This window comes from Sturnira hondurensis, unplaced genomic scaffold, assembly GCF_014824575.4.
Source record: "Sturnira hondurensis isolate 20B ecotype Veracruz unplaced genomic scaffold, ASM1482457v3 Scaffold0022566, whole genome shotgun sequence".
In the NCBI taxonomy this organism is placed as follows: domain Eukaryota; kingdom Metazoa; phylum Chordata; class Mammalia; order Chiroptera; family Phyllostomidae; genus Sturnira; species Sturnira hondurensis.
Window position 1 is genome coordinate 18,607,803 of NW_028095197.1, and position 15,077 is coordinate 18,622,879.

General features: G+C 39.8%; 1 protein-coding gene across 1 annotated transcript in view; it reads left to right on the forward strand.

Annotated features, from left to right (window-relative positions):
* The window catches only part of MUSK (muscle associated receptor tyrosine kinase), an 82,691-nt gene that overhangs the window by 52,703 nt on the left and 14,911 nt on the right, over positions 1–15,077 (forward strand). The window contains exon 8 of the mRNA XM_037036038.1: positions 9,272–9,278. Within this exon, the coding sequence (XP_036891933.1) occupies positions 9,272–9,278 (7 nt within the window). The remainder of the gene's footprint in view (positions 1–9,271; positions 9,279–15,077) is intronic.

A 15,077-nucleotide genomic window follows, 5' to 3' on the forward strand; every position in this document is an offset into this window, starting at 1 on the left:
GAATGTGGCAATATGGTAGAAAAATGAGTTAAGATACGTTTGAGATTTTGAGGAAGGTGTCTAGGAAAAACAATACAAATAAAAACAAAACAAAATGTAAGAATATGAGAAAGTTCAGAAGATAAAATTATTAAAATTTTGATGCCTTTTAACTGCTTGATATTATTCTGGTTTCATTATCTTATGTTTTATTTGATCTTTGATCAAGACCCAATGTTAAAAAATATATATTTATGTCTCTCTCTATGTATGTGTGGAGAGAAAGAGAGAGAAAATAAACTGATCTAACTAGTTTAATTTACACCTCCTCTGGGCAGAAGAGAAGAAATGATATTGTTAATCTTAAGAGAGTCTCTTTCAGGTAATTAATAAGGCGTTCAAAGATCAATTTTCTGCCAGGGCTCTTTCTGCCTTTCTTTCTTCCATCCTTCCCCTAGATGGCAGGGGATTTGAATTCACATAGTTGTACCCTCTGGAACCACCCCATCCGCTGCCCCAGTCTCTAGTATAGTCTACAGCTGGAACACTTATGACCTCCTTTCTGGGCTTGGTTAGAACCCAGAGGACTTCCCTGGCTGGCTCAGCCCCTTTGAGTCTTCTCCTGTGGCAACACAGCCCTCTGCCTCTCAGTCAAATCCTTCTGAAAGCCCCTCTCTAGAGGCTCTGCAGCTGGCCACCCTGTCTCCCCCTACTGGGGGAGGCCTGTGGAACGCCAGCTCAGCCCTTCTTCTCCCTCGTGGGGCCAGGAGCAATTTCTGAACCACTTTCAAGGAACACAAAATCCAAGAGCGATTCACACCTAACAACTCAGTCCTGCGGTCTACCCAACCACGTGGTGCTACCATTTTTACATGACTGTGGCCCTCCCATGTCATGGTAAGGGGCCCCTATAGTATTCTTTTTTTTTTTTGCTTCTAAGTTTCCCAGATAAAGAGTAGGAAAAATTCCCTATGCTTTTGGCTTTTCCCTTAATTTATTAATATATCTCTCTTCTAGGATTTTGGGCCCGAGAAAGGAAATCTATAAAATATGTATCTAAATTATTAATTTTCCTACTTTCCTCCTTTTCACAACGTACCAAGCCGGAGGAACTGCCCCCAGCAGTCCCCCTCTAGTGCAGCAACCTCAGAGCCTACATATCACAAGTACAAAGAAGGCAGCGGTAGGACTGATGAGGAGGAGAACCTGATAAAATGAGCATATTTGCCCCACAAAGGCAGATTCATCACATGGACATGATGTCCTCATGCTGAAAGGACTACAGAGCCTGATTGTCACCATATCATCTACAGCAACATCGCCCCTTCATCCCTGTCCTAGCCAAAATGAGAATCTGGTCCAACTCCATTAATAAATGGCATATATTGACAGAGGAAGATGCAATCTCCTCCCAACGAGCGGTATTTTCTGATGGTAGAAAGAACCCTAAGCTGTAGACACAGAGCATAGAAAGGCAATGTCTCAGAGTGCAGGGCAGAGTGGTCAATCTTGAGAAAAGACTGGAGTGAAGATGGGGGCAATCGGCAATAGAAGTCCAGGAAAAATAGCAGTAGAGCGTCTGTAGGGGAAGGGATGGTGGGAACAAATGCGTGCTTTGGCACGTAGCAGCAAAGAGGGCTTGCAATACGCTTCTGCCACCAGGTTGAATTCAGATGAGGAGCAGTGACTTCGTTAGGGGCAACTGAACCAGCAATGACTTGGCTTTAGTCAATAAGCCCAAAAATGCATGTTGAACAGGTGTTAGGTACTGTACTTGAACCGATAAATCTGAATCCTTCTGCACATGGTAAGAAAATAGTAAGATGAATAAAGAGGAACTATTTCACATTGCTAACGCATAAAAAGACATAGAACCCTCTATTCAGTCTCTGATGTGTTTTTCTGTTGTGTCTCACTGACTGTGGGGAGATATGAATCTCCCCTAATTTTCCTAAAATTTCCCCAGGAAGATTCAATGAGGGTATCTCAATGATACAATGAAATAAGACTTCTGAATCCCATGAGACATCTGCCATTTTCTCTTCATCACTTTGACTTGCTCTTTTCAGTTAAACCTGCTAGATGTCTCAGGAAGGTCCCTCTGCCATCATGGAAGAAACTACCTTCCAGCTCTGGGGAGCTCCCTGGACCAATGCTCTTGAGAAGTGAAGCCACTCGGGTGAAAAACAAATCTGTTGGCTCACTCTAACTCAGAATCATTTCAAAGAGCCATGGTCTTGTGCTCCCCAGATCTTCCAGAGCTTGGGTGTGGCACCTGTTTTCTCCATTTTTGCTTTCAGCCCCTCCCTCCTTTGGCCCCTGATGGGGCTGGCCAGCGGTCCAGAGCTCCGAGTCAGACATGGTGTCTCTCCCTGACGCTCCGGCAAGGAATGTCACTCTTCTTTCTCTCATTTCAGTCAGCCCCGCCCTCCCCTAGTGTCCTGTAGTCAACAGCCCCCTTGGTCACATTCTTTGTGTCTCACTTTGAAGCTTTCACTCCATCTGTTTATTTACTCATCCCAGCAGGAAAAACTGGAAATGGAAAAATATGGTCTAGTGCTTAGGATCAGGTGTAATGATACTTCTAGTGTTTAAGGACAAGGGGAAAAAAAGTAAAGATCAGCCTTCATTTTCCCAAAACTCTTCCATGTGTTTGCCCCAATCCGTATGCATTGTTTGAGAAATGTGATATACCTCTTTCTGACTCATTTACATTCACTGTGAGTCATCAAAAGGAGTCAGAAAAACTTTTGGAGCCTCTCCCTGGAACCTCTCCTGGAAGCCAGGAAGTTGCATTTCCCCTCCAGTCACAACCCCAAAAGGTTCAAACTGCAATTTAAACCAGCCAGGACACAGGATAGTTGGCAAGATGCCCTCTCTTTGTCATCAGAATTCTCCGCCCTGTGGCAGAGACCAGCAAGACAACAGAGACAACCCATTACCCCTCTAATGAGCATACTTCTGAAAGAGCCGGAGGCCATCAAAGTAGACAGTATTCTGCCAAACATTTAAAAAAGAACTAACACCAATAATCTCAAACTCTTCCAGAAACCTGAACAAGAGAGAACACTCCCAGATTCCTTTTACTAGGTCAGCATTATCCTGATACCAAAGCCAGAATAAGGACACTACAAGAAAAGAAAACTTCAGACCACTATCCCTGATGAATATAGATGCAAAAATTCTGAATTGAGTAATAGTAAATTAAATTCAACAGCATATTAAAAGGAGCATACACTATGATCAAGTGAGATTTGTCCTAGGAATGCAAGAATGCTTCAACATATGCAAATCAATCAATGTGATATACCACATTAATAGGATGAAAAATAAAAAATTACATGATCATCTCAATAAATGCAAAAAATGCATTCAACAAAGAATATACATTCCCTGTTAAAAAGGCTCAACAAATTGGGTATAGAAGAAACATAACTCAATACAACATAAGCCATCTATGACAAACCCACCGCCAGCATCACACTCAGCAGTGAAAGCTTGAATGCTTTTCCTTTAAGATCAGGACCAAGATGTTATCACCCACTCTCACCCCTTCTATTCAGCGAAGTACTGAAAGTTCCAGCCAGAATGATGAGGCAATAAAAAGAAAGGCATCCAAATAGAAAGGGAAGAAGTGAAATTTTCTTTGTTTGCAGATGACATAGTTTTATATATAGACAATCCTAAACACTCCACTGGATAACTGTTAGAATTGATAAATAAATTTGGTAAAGTTTCAGCAAGCACAGTCAACATACAGTAATCAGTTGTGTTTCTATACATTAACAAGGTATTTGAAAGAGATACAGAAAACCGTACATTTACAATAATATCAAAAATATTAAAATACTTAGGAATACATTTATTTTTTGCTTTGTTTAAAAAAAATTGTTTTAAGCTTAGATTTTCCTCTAGCAATAAAAGGAATATAATAATGTGAAGACATAAGAATCCTATATTTTAGTAAACATATTTTCCAGATAAGCAGAAATAATGTATGTGTTCTGACGCCACAGGGAATTATTATTGTCCTTCCTCTTTGATTTTTTAAAAATTGTTGTTCAGTTATAGTTGTCCTGCCCTTTGCCCCATTCTCCCTACCCATGAGCCCTCTATGTGTGTTCCTTGGTTTGCCCCTTTTCTTTCCTCATTATCCCCCTCCCCCTACTCTTAGGAATGAATTTAACCAAGGATGTGAAAGGTCTATGCTTAAAAAATTCTAAGACTTTGATTAAAGAAATTGAAGAAGACACAAATAAATGGAAAGGTATTCTGTATTCATGGGTCAGAAGAATTAAGATGTTTTAAATGCCCATAGTACTTAAAGAAATCTACTGATTAAGGCAGTCTCAATCAAAATTCCAATCACATTTTTTTCACAGAAATAGAACAAACAATCCTAAAATTTGTGTGGAACCACAAAAGATCCTGAGTAGCCAAAATAATTTTGAGAGAGAAAAACAACTCTGGAGATATGATATTTCCTGATTTCAAGTTATATGACAAAACTATAATAATCAAAGCAATATGGGAACTGGCATAAAAATGGACACATAGACCAAATGGAACTGAATCAAGAGCCCCCAAATAAACACACTCACATTTGGTCAATTAATTTATGACAAAGCAAAATAAACAAGTGGAACTATTTCCAACTAAAAAATTTGTGTACAACAAAAGAAACCATCAACAAAACGAAAAGGCAGCCTACTGAATGGGAGAGAATATATGCAAATGATGTATCTGATAAGGAGTTAATATCCAAAATATATATTTAGAAAAAAAAACTTTTACAACTTATAAAAGCAAAAACACAAACAACCCAATTAAAAAATGAGCAGAGGATTTGAATACATTTTTTTCCCAAAGAAGACCTACGGATGGCCAAAAGGTTTGTGAAAAAGTTCTCTACACCACCAGTCATTGGGGAAATGCAAATTAAAACCACAATGAAATACCACCTCGTACCCATTAGAGTGACTATCGTCAAAAAGATAAGAGTTAACAAGTGTTGGCGAGGTTGTGGGAAAAGGAACTTCTTGAGCACTGTTGGTGGGAAGGCAACCCCTCTCAGCTACTCTGTAAATAGTATAGACATTCCTCAGGAAATGAAAAATAAACTACTACATAATCCAGCAACCCCTCTCTGGGTCTAAGCCCCAAGGAAATGAAAACAGGATATTGAGGAGGTGTTTGCACTCTTGTGTTCATTGCAGCATTATTCACAATAGCCAAGATACGAAAACCACCCAAGTGTCAACAAAGAAGTGGATAAAGAAATTATAGTATATATACCCAATGGAATATTATTCAGCTATAAAAATAATGAAATCTTGCCATTTGTGACAACATGTGGATGAAGCTTAGAGTCATTATGCTAAGTGAAATAAACCAGATAGAGAACAATAAATACGATACAGTCTCATTTATATGTGATATCTAAAAAAAGCCTAACTTAGGGAGACATAGAGTACAGAAGGGGTTACCAGGGACTACGGAGTGGAGGGAATAGGGACTGTTGAAGAAAGGTCACAAAATTCCAGTTACAAGTTCTGAGAATCCAATGCACAGCATGGATTATAGTTAGTAATACTGAATGACACACTTCAAAGTAGTCGAGAGTAGATCTTAATTATTCTCTCTCACACACACAAAGAAATGGTAATTATGTGATGTGATGGGGTGTTAGCTAATGCTATGGTGGTAATCATTTTGCAGTATTTAAAGGTATGAAATCAACATATTGTATACCTTAAATTTATAAGTTGTTATGACAAGCATATCTCAATAAAGCTGAGAGAGAAATAGACACAGGGATTCGGGGAGGAAAATACATATTTGTACAGTGTTTCCCATTCACAACGGCATTCATAGGTCCTTGGTGAGAGAACGCTGTCCAAAGTTCTGTCTATGCCTGCACAGTCTCAGTGCACGGGAATGAGCCTGTGGTCACATCCCTTATCCAATACGAGCTACTCCCCAGGCTACTGACACTCCCACCTTCTGACATCCCTTATCCAATACGAGCTATTCCCCAGGCTACTGACACTCCCACCTTCTGCAGTGCCCCTTCTTTGGACTGACCTCTGGGTCTGGAGCTTCCGGTCACTTCCGGTAAATTTAAAACTCAAATGAGTATATGCAACACACCCAAAAATGGGCAGTAAGGAGAAATACAATGTGGTAGTCTTGGAGTCCTCCACTCCCCAAATGGGCCACATACAGTAGTCCCCTTTTATCCAGGGGGCATATGTCCCAAGACCCCCAGTGGATGCCTGAAACCAGATAGTACTGAAGCCTATATATACTATGTTTTGTCGTACATACATACTTCATACTTATGATAAAGTTTAATTTATAAATTAGGTACAGTAAGAGATTACTGACAACTAATAATAAAAAAGAACAATTATAACAATATACTATAGTAAAAGTTACAGGGACATGGTCTCTCTCTCTCAAAATAACTTACTGTACTCTACTCACCCTTCTTGTAGCTATGTGAGACAATAAAATGCCCATTTGAGGACTTTCACTTCTTTACACAAAGGGAGCCCTTTGCTACTTCCCTTTGGCAATGTCCAAATTGCCAGCCTCACTATTCTTGTGCCTTGGGACCATTTTTAAGCAAAATAAAGGTGATTTATTTTACTTAATAAGTAAACACCAGCACTGCAACATTGCAACAGTCATTCTGATGAGGGAGAGGGCTACTCCATGACTGACAGGTGCTCAGCGGGGAGCGGTGCACAGCACGGAGCTGAATAAAGGGATGACCATGTGCTGGCCCGGAGCAAAATGTCACGAGATTTTGTCCCTCCTTAGAATGACACCCCATTAAAAACTTAGGTTTCTGCAATTTTTCAATTTTGTTTTCAGACTGTGGTTGAGTGCAGGTAACAGAGACTGCAGAAAGTGGAACTGTGGATAAAGGGGTCACCTGTAGCTTTATTTTCTAGATTTTCAAGGAGTTGCCATTTCACACTGTGACAGAAAATAAATAGGACTTTGAATTACACTTCATAATCAGTATAGCTGATTGAATGTTCTACCACGTTTCATGCTCTCTCACATCTGAAGCTGAGAGTCCCCCTCCCACTGTGTCCCCATCTTCTCAATGATGAGACTGTGTGAATGCGGCAGGAATACCCTGCTCAGCCACCAAAGGGAGCGTCCTTATCAACACCAAAGTCTGTTTCGTGGTAGCTTTATATGGTTTCATTTTTTTATTTTATTTTTTCAATTCAAGTGTATATTCAATATTGTTTTGTATTAGTTTCGGGTACACAGCAGAGGACTTAGACAATCATATCCTTCACAAAGTGACCATCAGTATTCCCAGTACTCATCTGCATATCTGGTTTCATACTGATTAAAGGTGTGCTGTTTTTTTCTTTTTTGTTTGTTTGTTTTTGTCTTTTAATAGAAGGGGAAAGCATAAATGAATAACAGCCAATGGTGACACTAAATTGCTACCAGCTGTTCCGCAGTTAGGCATAAGAGCTAAGCATTCTCCTTTATGAGAGTCACTGCTCGTTGTAGAAGAGAGTCAAACTTGTCCTGACTTCCAGATAATTGAAAAAATACTACAACCTTGATGACTGTTGGAAATTTTTGAGATTTTAAAATATCTTGTTTTGAGATAAAAGCACTGGTTTATGATTGCAAGGTTCTTGGACCCCTTCCCTGTTCCCCAACCTCCCCCCAAAGAAAATGTGACTGGAGTTTCTGTAAAAAACACATGGAAGCCTGGCATACGTGGGCATCCTCTGAGTCTCTTAATACAATAGTCTTGAAACAACCAAGCACCCTTAGTTAATTTTATTTTTCTTTCCTTACTTGTCCTTGAAACAGAAGCATATCTGATCTTATTATCGCCTCCTAAATCTATGCCTGGATTCTCTTTGTCATTGGCCCATATCCGTGGTATTGGATTCTCCTTTTGCATCTTAAGTTAAGAACTCTTTCATACACATATTCTTGGCCTCCTCATGTTTCAACGGGTTTTTCTGCTCAGCTGCTCTTAGAATCTGCCTTTACCTCTCTAAATTACATACCATTTTCTCTGGAGGGATTTCCTGACGGCTCCTTCCACCTGTTCTATCTGGACAGTGGCAGAAATGTCATGAGGTTTGGGTCATGGTAGTGCCTCATGCAAGTTGGTTTCTGAGTCTCAGCATGAGGCTCACTTAATAAAAAGCCCATAAAGACAAAAGACTCACACGCACAAGCTGACGAAAACCTTCTGATCACCAACCCTCACAAATGCCCAAGGAGTGATTAGAAAGACAAACCTGAGTTTATAAGGTTTTTCAAGGCTATAGACTTCTCAGAGGATTCATTTTAGAATCTTTTAAAAAAATAGCCAAAGAAAAACACCCAAGTTGACCTGAAACCTAAAAAGGAGTTAGACCTCAACATTAGGAGAAATTCTAAATCTCAAGGCAAATTGCATGTAGCCAAAGCATATGTTTTACTTCTTACTTTTACAATGGGAGTTGGGGGACAGGAGAATATAGATCACAGAGGGTTTAGTAAAGGGTGTGAGGTCTAAGATTTCCTATACAAAAAGAGCTGGAATTCAGAAATGCTGGTCAATTACACCCCCACAAGGGTCTTCCTGCCTTGGGAGAGTCAGGTTGGGGCCATTGCTGCTGGGAGGCCCACAACTCAGCTGAGGAAGGGGGCAGTTTGCTCAGTGCCTTGAGCTTTCAATCTGTGGGTGTATTTTATGAAATCCAGTGCAAAATGAAAATGCAGAGATCCCTTGTTAACAAATTAAGTATTTCAAGACGGCGGCAGCAGTGCCTTCGACTAAGCACGTGTTCCTTCTGAACACAGGACCCTGTGTGGCTGCACAGGTCACAAGGCTATGAACCTAGTGGGTTTGTGGAAATAACAGTGCTCTCATCTCTCCTCCACCCCTCCCTTCCCCTCTTGCTTCTTCCTACCTAACCTCCACACCTTGTTTTCCTGAAGCACAGTCGCTGGGTGGCTAATGGAGGGATACATGGAGCTATGACACCACCTGGGCTGGTGACATCTATCGTTGCTTCAACTTGAAAAAAAATTCAGTTCCTGGAGACACTCAGTATTTTCTTAACCTCCTTCTCCAGCTCTGCCTGTTAATGTAGTATCTGGCCTCCTGGGTGAAGCAGAGAACTTTTCAGAAATCTAGAGGGTAGAGGTACCAGAGCTATCTCTTGCCAACCACAAGATGAACGTGTACTAACTTTTACTTCTTTTTCCCTTTAATCTCATCTCCTGTGGGAACTTTCTCTCCTGTTAAAAGAATGGAGGTAAGATACTATTATTATATCAATGTTTTGTTTTAATATGTTTTCATTTTTGTTTGGCATGCCATCTGTTGTCTATTTGCTAAGCATTGTAATCTTTCAGAAACTTTCTAATTTTGAATCATTTTAATACTCTTACAAGATGATGAGGAAAATGAAACAGGTAACATCTATTGCATACTTATGGTGTATCAAGCACTGTTTTCAGGGCTTCACCTGCATTATTTAAACTTATCCCAGGAAATCCCTGAAATAGGTAGTATCATTATCCCTATGACACAGAAAAGAAACTGAGAGTTTCTTTCAGCTGGAGAGTTCCAGTGATTTATGCAGCTGGTAAATTATAGGCTTGGAAGTGGAACCCAGAACTGCTTCCCAAACTCTCCCTCATTGCTTTATCCTGTAGATAAGAAAGTATTACCTTGTAATACAACAGTTGGCAAATTTACAGTGTTTTATTTGCAGTAAGACTGACTTTCATAAAAACTCTATGAAATGTAATGACTATTTTATCTAATTTTACAAATGAAACTGAGATTAAAATTAATTAATACTCATGATAATGATAATAGCAGCTAATTTTTGTGGTACATTTTGATTACCATTTTTCCCATATCAACATTCAGCAACTTTATGGGGCAAAAACTATTATTATAAGAACACACATTATTTATTTTTTAAACATTTTTTATTCTTGTTTGAGAAACTTGTAGAGTTTCTGCCTTCCCCCAACCCCTCCCCAAGAACAGATGTTATTTATGTGCAGAACCTGGTGCACCAAGAATCGCCAGGACCACAGAGCAAACTACAAAGCCTCGATCTGATCTCAGGCAGACACACAAGAACTCAGATTGGCAACTACCATATTAACTACAGTTTAGCACACCTGTTGTCTCTGTGCATTTTTCAACCACTCCCTCTATCCCTGGCACTGTGAAGGAAAGTAGAGAAATAAAGCAATCATATCTGTGCCCTCAAGGAATTTACATTTTACCAGGAGAAACACACACACGTACACAGGTTAATTGCAAGACAACATAACAATGAAAGCATGTATTACAAATTTGAGGACACAACAGAAATAGATCATTCACATGTACAAAAGGGCAAAAGAAAAAATTTAAACTCATTAGTAGTCAAATCAATGCTAATTAAAGAAAATTCCATACTATTTTCTACTTGTGATAACACAAGCACTCAAAAACTCTGCTGATGGAATGAAAATGACATTAAGTTTTCTAGAGAGCATTTGGCAATTTTTATCAAGAAACTTAAAATGGTTGTGCCTATTAATTGGATAAGTCTACTTTTAGTAATTTATGTTAAAAAATAATAAAGGTATGAGGCAATGTAATTCAAAATGACCCCTTATTTTTTAGTGAAATATATGAGCAGTTTCAATATCTACCAATAAGATGAGGTGATGTGATTGTAGGACCATGTTTTTGAAAAATGTAATAGCATAGGCAAATGTTTATATCATGGTAAGTGAAAATGCAGGATACAAAAATGTACCTATAAAATAATTCTAACTATAATTAAATACCGTCTATGTATTCAGTATATAGCATACATAATACTGTATATGTTATACTTATATATGTATGGATTATAACTGATATATGTATAAATATTTAAAATATATAAAGCATATATATATGGCCAATATAATACATTTTCCAAATTTTTTAAATTTAAAATTTTGTCTTTATATCACTCTGTTTTTACACAAAAATAGGTGGTAATTTTAGTCAGAAGAAACACAAGAGGTGTTTTTCAGAGGAGGCCATGTCCTTCTACTTGAGGACACTGGGTTTGGCATTTCAGAAAAGGGACATTTGATCTACATTTTAGAGTAGGGGTTGGCAAACTTGTTCTGTAAAGGGCTGGATATTAAGCGTATCTGGCTTTGTGGGCCCTACGGACTCTGTGGCCACACTGCTCAGCTCTGCTGTTGCCGGGCAAAGGCAGCATAGATCGTTCACAGACGATCAGACACAGCTTTGCTCTGATAAAACTACTTATAGACACTGGCATTGGGATTTTTTATTAACTTTCAGGTCTTTTGAGTTTTTCAACCATTTCAAACGTAAACATTATTCTTCACTCACAGGCAGTACAAAAACAGGCAGGTCGGGCTGAATTTGACCTGTGGGTTGTATGTGGATCCTGCCTTGGGTAATGAATCATATGTGAAGTTACTAGGCATGAAGGAATAGCAAATTTCAGTTTGCTTTGGAGATTAGAAATGGCATAGAACCCTGGTCATAACATTTGTTGGGAAAGTAAAATGGGAGACCAGACTTCTGGTGTATAAGGAAAGGTTGGTCCACATCAGAGCAGAGGTACAGGTGCGCCACCCCTAGGGAGGGCGGGAGAAGGTGTAGTAGGGTTGCCTTACCTCAAACAAACCACAGCTGGCGGCCGGCAGGGACAAAGCATTATGTGTTCAAAGGGAGTGGAGGTCTTCTTCATAGAAATTTTAAAAATGCGACTCATCATGTTAAAGTGGACAGAAATAAGAGTAAAATGTGTAGTGAGAACCCTTTAAATAGTCCATTTGAGCAAGGAGAGCCGTCCGTTATAAAAGTTAAAGTCTGACACCCAGGTAAAAGGCCCAGAGCTTCCTGGGCCGGTACCACCTCCCTCCCTATTGGATTTTAATGGCCCCATGGAATAACCAGGACCTCAGCCCTGCAGCTCTTTCAGGGGAGGACACCAGGCCTTTCTTCTGAGTCTGAAATTGCAACTGGCAGGACCATGGTGAGGGATATCGTCAGGTGAGGATTTAAAAAATAAAAAGAACAGGATTTCCAGTCAAGGTGGAGACTTAGGTAAATACGCTTTGCCTCCTTGCACAGCTACAGAAAAAAAAGGTACAACTAGACTACAAAACAAGTATCACCCAGAACCATCAGAAAATCAAGCTGTATGGAACTCTGACAACCAAGGATTTAAAGAGGCCACATTCATGCAGACAAGTAGGAGGGGTGGAGACACAGAGACAGATGGGGAGGTGCAGAGAAGGGACGAGGCATGGAGAGGTATGGAGACCACAGAGTGGTGCAGAGAGGCAGTGGAATGGGCCAACCTACATCCGCACGTGGTAGATGAAAATCAGGAGCGATACCTCTGGTGCAAGGGATTTCAGCCCCAAACCAGACCACCCGGCCTAGGAATCCAGCACCAGAAAGATAACTTTTGGCCATAAAAACCAGTGGGGTTTGGAGCAGTGGAAGAAACTGCAAAATTCTCAAGAAACTCCTCTTAATGGGCCCGCACAGACTTAGGACCCACCAACCCACCAATCTCTTTGGGATTCAACGCAACAGCTTGAAGGGCACAAATGGCATAGAGGGAGCAAGTGACGTGACTGGAAACAGGGAAAGTGCTGGGAGACAGCTGCCTCCAAGGCAAGCCTCCAAAAGTCAGGCAGTGGCATTGTCCCCTCTCTAACCCTCCCCTACACAGAGCCACAAAGTGGTGACATGGGTTGCCCCACCCTGGCGATTACCTAAGACTCCACCCCACACAATTTACAGGTGTGCTTTTCCATTATAGGCCATACTACTAAGACAGAGAGTCAAAGCAGCTCTACCTAGTTAACAGAAACACAAACACAGGGAGGTTGCCAAATTGAAGAAATAAAGAAATATGGCCCAAATGAAAGAACAGAATAAAACTCCAGAAAAGGAACTAAACAAACTGGAGATAAGGAAACTTTCAGATGCAGAGTTCAACACACTGGTGATCAAGATGCTCAAAGAACTCACTGAGTATGGCAACAGCATAAAAAAGACCCAGATAGAAATGAAGGCTACATTAAGTGAAATAGAGAAAAATCTACAGGGAACCAACACTGGAGGGGATGTAGCCAAGAATCAAATCAACTATTTGAAACATTAGGAAGAAAAAAGCATTCAATCAGAACAGCAAGAAGAAAAAAAGAACTAAAAAAATGAGGATAGACTAAGGAATCTCCAGGGTACCTCCAAGTATACCAGCATCCAAATCATAGGGGTGCTGGAAGGAGAAGAACAATAGCAAAACTTTGAACATTTATTTGAAAAAATCATGAAAATGTCCCCAATTTGGTGAAGGAAATAGATATACAAGTCCAAGAAGCATAGAGAGTCCCAAACAAGTTCGACCCAAAGAAGACTACAACAATGCACTTCATAATTAAAATACCAAAGGTTAAAGATAAGGAAACAAATATTCAAAGCAGCAAGAGAAAAGCAGAGAGTTACCTACAAATGAGTTCCTACAAGACTGTTACCTGATTTCTCTAAAGAAACTTTGCAGGCAAGAAGGAACTGGCAAAAAGTATTCAAAGTGACGAAAAGCAAGGACCTACAAACTAGATTACTCTATCCAGCAAAGCTCATTTAGAATGGAAGGGAAGATAAAGTGCTTCCCAGATAAGATAAAAGCCAGAAGAGTTATCATCACCACGTCATTATTATATGAAATGTTAAAGAGACTTATTTAAGAAAAAGAAGATCAAAACTGTGAACATTAAAAAGGCAACAAATTCACAACTATCAACAACTAAATCTAAAAAACAAAGTAGGCAAACAACCAGAACAGGAACAGAATCATCGATATGGAGATCATTCGGAGGGTTATCAGCTGGGAGAGGGGAGGAGGAGAATGGAGGGAAAGGTACAGGGAATAAGAAGCATAAATGATAGGTATAAAGGAGACAGGAGTAGGTTAAGAGTAGTATAGGAAATGGAGAATTAAAAAAACTTACATGCATATCCATGGACATGAACTAAGGTGGGGATTGCTGGAGGAAATGGGGGTACCAGGTTGAGAGGGGCAAAGGGGGGAAATTGGGACAAATGTAAGAGCATAATCAATAAAATACATTTAAAAACAAAAAAGTGAAAAAATGGATCAAACATCCATTACTGCCTCTAAAAAGAGAAACTTCACAGAAAGGAAGACCAGCCAGGTTTAGCTTGTCAGGAGGCAAGAGAGGCACTGGCTCCATGTGCAACACTAACTGGCGGTTTTGGAGAGAGTCCAGCAGATCCTTCCAAAATAACTAGCATTCTGAGAACAGATCCCTGTGACCTCTGCCCCACTGTTCAAACGGACAACAGAGCCAGCTGCTCCTGGTGTTGCTCCATCACAGTCCCAGGAACTGCTCACAGAGAAGCATGTTCCCTTGGACACGGAGGAGACTCCTCACATGTGAAAGTCAACAGGAGACACCAGCGGAAATTCCTTGCGTTCATCTTGTCCCTCAGTTTTTGCTGGAGGTTGAAGAACAAGATGGCTCAATTTGCCTTCATGTTTTACCTCTAAAATTTGATAAACTGCATAGCATTTGAGGGTTATACGTCTGCAAAAGAGCAGAGAAAAAGGGAAAGGAAGTTGTTAAACTCTCAAACTATGACAGGGCAGTCTCTCTGCCTCTCTCCATTTATAATATATTATATGTACAAAACATGTATATATTTGGTGCTGTATATTATTTCGTACCTTGTGGAGCTAATCCTAGGATAGATATACTATGAAAGCTAAGTCTTAAATGCTCCCAGATATATTACAGAGATGTAGAAAATTAATGAGAACCTTATATTTTATTATTGTGTTTTTTTCCCCAGCATGCAGAGGGTTTTCTCAGGCTTATTATCTTCAAGCTCATAGAAAGGAAAACCAAAATTGCAATCAAGTTCTCATTTCTATTCAAAACTTATTCTGATTTTTTTATAATCCTACTTTTTTAAAAAAATTATTTATCTTTAGAGGGGAAGGAGAGGGAGAGAAACATCAATGTATGGTTGCCTT